Below are 7,290 nucleotides of genomic sequence, written 5' to 3' on the forward strand. Positions count from 1 at the left end.
TGAAAATTCTGTCATTAATTACTCACCCTCATGTTGTTCCAAACCCGTAAGACTTTCACTCATCTTCAGAACACAAATTAGGATATGTTTGATGAAATCCGAGAGGTACCTGACTCCTGCATAGACAGCAATTTAACCACCACTTTAAAGGTCCAGAAAGGTACTAAAGACATTGTTAAAATATCCGATGTGACTGCAGTAATTCAACCTTAATTTTATGAAGCGACAAATACTTTTTATGCACAAAAACAAAACAAAAATAATGACTTTATTTCAACAATATCTTCTCTTTTGTCGCTGTGTCATTTTCCTATGCTGTTTACGTTCAGCACTTCTAGGTTCTACGTCAGAACACCAGCTCAGTATGATGAATGGGTGAACTAACCCTTTAAAGTTAGTGATGGGATTACCTGCTTTAAAGTTCTTTATTTAACCTTGTTAGATGTGTTCCTTTTGGCATTTCTTCGTCATCATCAGACTTAATACGTTACAGAATACCGGACCTAGAAGATGGACTGTTATAGCTTTTACTGCCAGGGAAAGACTTTCTTTCATGGATTATTCCATTCACTTTTGCACACTCGCACAAACAACATTCAGACAGTAAAACGTCATTCAAACGTCTGGATCTGTGCACAGCTGAATCATCAGACTAGGTAAGCAAGCAAGAACAATAGCGAAAAATGGAGCAATAATAACTGACATGATCTATGATTACATGATATTTTAGTGATATTTGTAAATTGTCTTTATAAATGTTTTGTTAGCATGTTGCTAATGTACTGTTAAATGTGGTTAAAGTTACCATCGTTTCTTACTGTATTCACGGAGACGAGAGCCGTCGCTATTTTCATTTTTAAACACTTGCAGTCTGAATAATGCATAAACAACTTCATTCTTTATAAATCTCTCCAACAGTGTGTAATGTTAGCTTTAGCCACGAAGCACAGCCTCAAACTCTTTCAGAATCAAATGTAAACATCCAAATAAATAATATACTCACATGGTCCGACGACGCATGCATGCAGTATGCATGACGAACATCTTGTAAAGATCCATTTGAGTGTTATATTAGCTGTGTGAACTTTGTAAATGCACTGTATTATAGTCGAGAGCTTGGGGGGCAGGGAGCGCATGATTTAAAGGGGCCGCAGCCTGAATCAGTGCATAGTTAATGATGCCCCAAAATAGGCAGTTAAAAAAATTTATTAAAAAAAATCTATTGTGGTATTGGGGTATTTTGAGCTGAAACTTCACAGACACATTCAGGGGACACCTTAGACTTATATTACATCTTGTAAAAACTGGTTCTAGGGCACCTTTAACAAATTTGTTAGCTATAGCATGAAATATCTGATATTCCGATTGTCAAATATGTGCAAGTGGATGTGTTTTACTGTTTAAACACCTCTATAATGTTTGTGTTAGTTGAGCTATACTCGCGATGGGCACCGCCATGTTAGTTTGCATTGCAGTACAGAGAATTGGATCTGTTGAATATACAACACGCAAATTCATCCACTTCTCCCGAAAAACATGAAAGTAAGTGAGCTGGTGAACTGGGAGAAGAATAGACTAGGTGCACAAGATGGCACCAGTGAGCTGTGGCGATGCTATAACGCTCAGAATAACGTTACGCCTGGCTCACACTACAGGAGTTTTAGGCCGATTTATGCCCGATTTTCCCCTCCCGAGAATCGAAGAAAAAAATCTTGTCGAGGACCTTGATCGTCTCCGATCTTTGGCGCAGATTATCTGGTAATGGCGTTCACAGATCGAATCTTGCACCTCCCAATCTGCTCTCACACAAATCGGGGCCACCCCGATCATATCAAACATGTTTGATATTTAGGATTTTAAATCGTGAAGATTATGTCAGTTCTTTAACAACAGCTAATGAGAGAAGTGAATGAGAGAGCTTTTGAAATTGCGACCGTGAAACCAGCTGCTGTGGACAGTGTAGATGGCGGAACGGTGCGTTTAAGTGTTGCAACAACACAACTCCTTGAATAACGCGTCTTCAAAACATGACACAACCGTACGGATAAAGAGAAAAGCTGTGGAGAAATCGCTATGGTTTTGAACATAGCCTACCGGGTGAGTGTAGAAAGCTGCTAGCAAATGTAAACATACAGTGGGTACGGAAAGTATTCAGACCCCTTAAACTTTTCACTCTTTGTTATATTGCAGCCATTTGCTAAAATCATTTAAGTTCATTTATTTTTCTCATTAATGTACACACAGCACCCCATATTGACAGAAAAACACAGAATTGTTGACATTTTTGCAGATTTTTAAAAAAAGAAAAACTGAAATATCACATGGTCCTAAGTATTCAGACCCTTTGCTCAGTATTTAGTAGAAGCACCCTTTTGATCTAATACAGCCATGAGTCTTTTTGGGAAAGATGCAACAAGTTTTTCACAGCTGGATTTGGGGATCCTCTGCCATTCCTCCTTGCAGATCCTCTCCAGTTCTGTCAGGATGAATGGTAAACGTTGGTGGACAGCCATTTTTAGGTCTCTCCAGAGATGCTCAATTGGGTTTAAGTCAGGGCTGTGGCTGGGCCATTCAAGAACAGTCACGGAGTTGTTGTGAAGCCACTCCTTCGTTATTTTAGCTGTGTGCTTAGGGTCAATGTCTTGTTGGATGGTAAACCTTCAGCCCAGTCTGAGGTCCTGAGCACTCTGGAGAAGGTTTTCCTCCAGGATATCCCTGTACTTGGCTGCATTCATCTTTCCTTTGATTGTAACCAGTCGTCCTGTCCCTGCAGCTGAAAAGCACCCCCACAGTATGATGCTGCCACCACCATGCTTCACTGTTGGGACTGTATTGTACAGGTGATGAGCAGTGCCTGGTTTTCTCCACACATACCGCTTAGAATTAAGGCCAAAAAATTCTATCTTGGTCTCATCAGACCAGAGAATCTTATTTCTCACCATCTTGGAGTCCTTCAGGTGATTTTTAGCAAACTCCATGCTGGCTTTCATGTGTCTTGCACTGAGGGAGGCTTCCGTCGGGTCACTCTGCCATAAAGTTCCCACTGGTGGAGGGCCGCAGTGATGGTTGACTTTCTACAACTTTCTCCCATCTCCCGACTGCATCTCTGGATCTCAGCCACAGTGATCTTTGGGTTCTTCTTTACCTCTCTCACCAAGGCTCTTCTCTCCCGATAGCTCAGTTTGGCCGGACGGCCAGCTCTAAGAAGGGTTCTGGTCAGCAGAATTTTTTTTGTAACCTTGGCCAGATCCATGCCTTGCCACAGTTCTGTCTCTGAGCTCTTCAGGCAGTTCCTTTGACCTCATGATTCTCATTTGCTCTGACATGCACTGTGAGCTGTAAGGTCTTATATAGACAGGTGTGTGGCTTTCCTAATCAAGTCCAATCAGTATAATCAAACACAGCTGGACTCAAATGAAGGTGTAGAACCATCTCAAGGATGATCAGAAGAAATGGATAGCACCCCAGTTAAATATATGAGTGTCACAGCAAAGTATCTGAATACTTAGGACCATGTGATATTTCAGTTTTTCTTTTTTAATAAATCTGCAAAAATGTCAACAATTCTGTGTTTTTCTGTCAATATGGGGTGCTGTGTGTACATTGAGGGAAAAAAAAAATGGCTGCAATATAACAAAGAGTGAAATATTTAAGGGGGTCTGAATACTTTCTGTACCCACTGTATATATATATATATATATTATATATATATATATCACTTCATTAAAATATTTTTTTCTTATAATCTAAAATGTAAAAGCACTTGCGTCATGCAGTCATTGCGTCATTGATGTCGTGACTTCCCGCCTTCTCATTTTAAAAAAACAAAAAAAAACAGCATCCATGTCAAAATGTCCTACTCTCTAGAAAATCTTAAGGTAAGATATGCATATTTCATTTTATATTAACCAGTAACGTTAATGTTGTTTTATATAAATATATATAGAGGGCCATTTGTGGTCCAGTGTTATCACCCTTTTGGGACCCATAAGGGTTCTGTATGTGGACCACATTGGCCCCATTTATTAGAACCCATATGTGACCCATGTGGGCCCCTATAATGAACACACAAATGAGCCCCACTTAGAGCCCACTATGGACCCATCATGNACAATGTGTATTGAGCATTAATCCTTGAGTCAAGTACTACAAAATTTATATCTACTATTTTATTAGGAAATTCTTCCTCCTTTTTGAATTTTCTGAAAATCACAAGTTTTTCAGACTTCTTGTAAGAATAGTCCACAAAGTGGTGCTATAATAAGCAACTTTACGTTTTTGCTAGTTTTGTTCTTAGTAAATTCACGTTTTTCTGCCATTCCATTGGTGCTTGGAGCCATATAATCTATATTTAATAATTAAAGGTCCCGTTCTTCGTGATCCCATGTTTCAAACTTTAGTTAGTGTGTAATGTTGTTGTTAGAGTATAAATAAAATCTGTAAAATTTTAAAGCTCAAAGTTCAATGCCAAGCGAGATATTTTATTTAACAGAAGTCGCCTACATCGAACGGCCAGTTTGGACTACATCCCTCTACTTCCTTCTTTAATGACGTCACTAAAACAGTTTTTTGACTAACCTCCACCCACAGGAATACACAAGAGTTGCATTTGTAGAGTGTGTTTGTCGCCATGTCGTCGAAACGCTGTTATTTTCATCCCGCAGTCCAATCACCTTTGTTTGGCCTTCCCAGGGACGCTGTACTTAGAGATCAGTGGTTACAATTTATGTTTAACTCGGTTCCCGAAAATTATAATCCACATGTAAAACATCTCCACGTTATGGTAAGAGGCGTGACCTTTCCGGGCAAGATGCGCTAAGCTGCTGTCGAATCACAACACAGGAACCGCTGGCACAATCAGAACTCGTTACGTATTTCTGAAGGAGGGACTTGGAAGTCATCAGCCCGTTTTTATGACAGTGGAAACAGCGGTATACAGATAAGTAAATTATGTGAAAAATACTGTGTTTTTTTACACGCGAAACATGAACACATGTTATATTGCACACTATAAACACAATCAAAGCTTCAAAAAACCACGAAAAACGGGACCTTTAATTGTTGATTACCCTGCCCCCAGAGAAACACAAAGAAGGAGAAAGCAGCCCATGTTGAGCTCTTCACTGATCTTATCCGTCCCATTGAGAGATGTCAGACTGAACTGCTGGAGATGATGGAAAAGCAGCAGAAAGCAGCAGAGAAACAGGAGGAAGAGCTCATTGAAGAGCTGGAGCAGGAGATCACTGAGCTAAAGATGAGAAACACTGAGCTGGAGCAGCTCTCACACACTGAAGATCACCTCCACCTCCTACAGGTCAGTCAACATCTCTCGGATCAATGATAATGCAGTATATGACACCATAACACTCCCCATGCTGAAGGATATCTCCTCTCTCCTGCTGTAGATTTACTCATCCCAGGGCTTCACTAGAAACACCAGGAACTGGTCTGAGATCAGTATGAAGACTGATCAGAGTCAGGAGACTCTGAGGAAACCTCTGACTCAACTGCAGTACACTCTACAGAAGAAATTCACTCAAACTGGTGCGACAATATCAAATACACAATACAGATACACATATTTATCATATTTGAATATCATGAAGAATGAGATTGGTCAAGATAAATTTAAGATAAGTATCACATGTTTGTGTCTCATTATCATCAGCTCACAGTTCTTCTTAAAGACGGCAGGTCATTTTCAGCTCTAATTTTAGAAAATATGTAAAACATATATAGAGGAAAAATTACAACAAGTAACATTAATATTCTTTTAACTCTGTGATTATCAGTTTTACTGTCAAGCAAATGATCAAACTAATAGACATAATGGGTTTAAGAGGCAAATTTATTCTTCTTGTGAAGAGGGATGTGTGTGTGAAATTTCAGGCCTGAGGCTTAAACAACTTATCAGTGCTCGGCTTCAACAACTTCTTTCTTTCTTTCAATGTACTCAATTCTTTAAATATAACCTTGAAGCTTGTCTATAATTCCACACATAAAACATCTCAAAAATCTGATTGTTTTATTGTCATGTGTCTTTAGTGCTGAAGAGGATGCAGCAGTATGCAGGTACAGTGTGTGTCTGCACTACACTAGATTACATTCATATACTCACAGGTTCATTACAGAAGTGTTGTCAAAAGTACTGACTTCGGTACTGAAATTTTAAAAATGTGACCAACATTTCCCCCTAGCATTTTGAGTGCTGTTGAGCAGATTCATAAACACCTCTTTGATTGGCCATTGTGTTCACTCTCTCAAAAGATATGTCTGTTATTGGCTACAATGATCAATCCACGGAAGAGTTTGAAAGCATTTTGAAAGCGGGAGTGTGTGCACAAGCGCTCGGTGAAGAGCGTCAAAGATGTCTATTTACAACATGTTTTTGAAGCGTTTCATCACTGAAGCCAATCATAGACATATCTGTTGAGAGAGTGAACACAATGGCCAATCAGAGGTGTTTATGAATCTGCTCAACAGCACTCAAAATACTAGGGAAAAATGTTGGTATCATCACATTTTTTAAATTTCAGTACAAACTTCGATAATTACGAATTATCTGTATTGTGAAGTTGTGATTCATATTCTGTTTTCTCAGTGGATGTGACTCTGGATCCTGATACAGCTCATCCTGCTCTCATCCTGTCTGATGATGGAAAACAAGTGAGAAATGGAGGCATTTGGCAGATGCTCTCATATAACCCGAAGAGATGTGAACCATGTTCCGGTGTCCTGGGAAAGGAGGGATTCTCCTCGGGGAGATTTTATTTTGAGGTGCAGGTGAAGGGAAAGACTGACTGGAGTGTAGGAGTGGTCAGAGAATCCATTAACAGGAAGGGAGTGTTCACAATGAGTCCCAGTGATGGATTCTGGACTGTGATTATGAAGAATGAGAATGAATATTGGGCCTATGCTATTCCTCCTTTCTCTCTCTGTGCGAGAGTTAAGCCACAGCGGGTCGGTGTGTTTGTGGATTATGAGGAGGGTCTGGTCTCCTTTTATGATGTGGAGTCCAGCTCTCATATCTACTCTTTCACTGGTCAGTCTTTCACTGGGAAACTCCATCCATATTTTTGCCCAGGCTTTAATTATGGAGGTAAAAACTCAACTCCACTGATCATCACACGTGTCAAATACAATAAATGAAATTACGTCCATAATATGAAATACTTGATTAAAATAAAGTTTTATGTTTAGAAACATTAATTTTGTATAGGCTCCTCCTACTCAAACAATGAGAACTGGTTTACATCAAAGTGATTACAGCCTTTGAATAAAGACATTACT

At 39.5% G+C, this 7,290-nt stretch overlaps 1 protein-coding gene across 1 annotated transcript; it reads left to right on the top strand.

Moving 5' to 3' along the window:
• Positions 1 to 4,938: 4,938 nt before the first annotated feature.
• LOC125249066 (pyrin-like) lies at positions 4,939 to 7,290 on the top strand. Its single transcript, XM_048161256.1, has 4 exons — positions 4,939 to 5,314; positions 5,406 to 5,544; positions 6,046 to 6,072; positions 6,602 to 7,290. Exons 1-4 carry the CDS (start codon positions 5,171 to 5,173, stop codon positions 7,147 to 7,149), a joined length of 858 nt encoding a protein of 285 aa, XP_048017213.1. The 5' UTR covers positions 4,939 to 5,170; the 3' UTR covers positions 7,150 to 7,290.

Source organism: Megalobrama amblycephala, linkage group LG16, assembly GCF_018812025.1.
Source record: "Megalobrama amblycephala isolate DHTTF-2021 linkage group LG16, ASM1881202v1, whole genome shotgun sequence".
In the NCBI taxonomy this organism is placed as follows: Eukaryota; Metazoa; Chordata; class Actinopteri; order Cypriniformes; family Xenocyprididae; genus Megalobrama; species Megalobrama amblycephala.

Bases quoted from the DNA above. Each gene is read 5' to 3' on its own strand.
- LOC125249066 (XM_048161256.1), top strand. From the start codon at position 5,171: ATGATGGAAAAGCAGCAGAAAGCAGCAGAGAAACAGGAGGAAGAGCTC. The intron at 5,315-5,405 runs GTCAGTCAACAT...CTCCTGCTGTAG, and splicing joins ATCACCTCCACCTCCTACAG to ATTTACTCATCCCAGGGCTT. The intron at 5,545-6,045 runs GTGCGACAATAT...ATGTGTCTTTAG, and splicing joins GAAGAAATTCACTCAAACTG to TGCTGAAGAGGATGCAGCAG.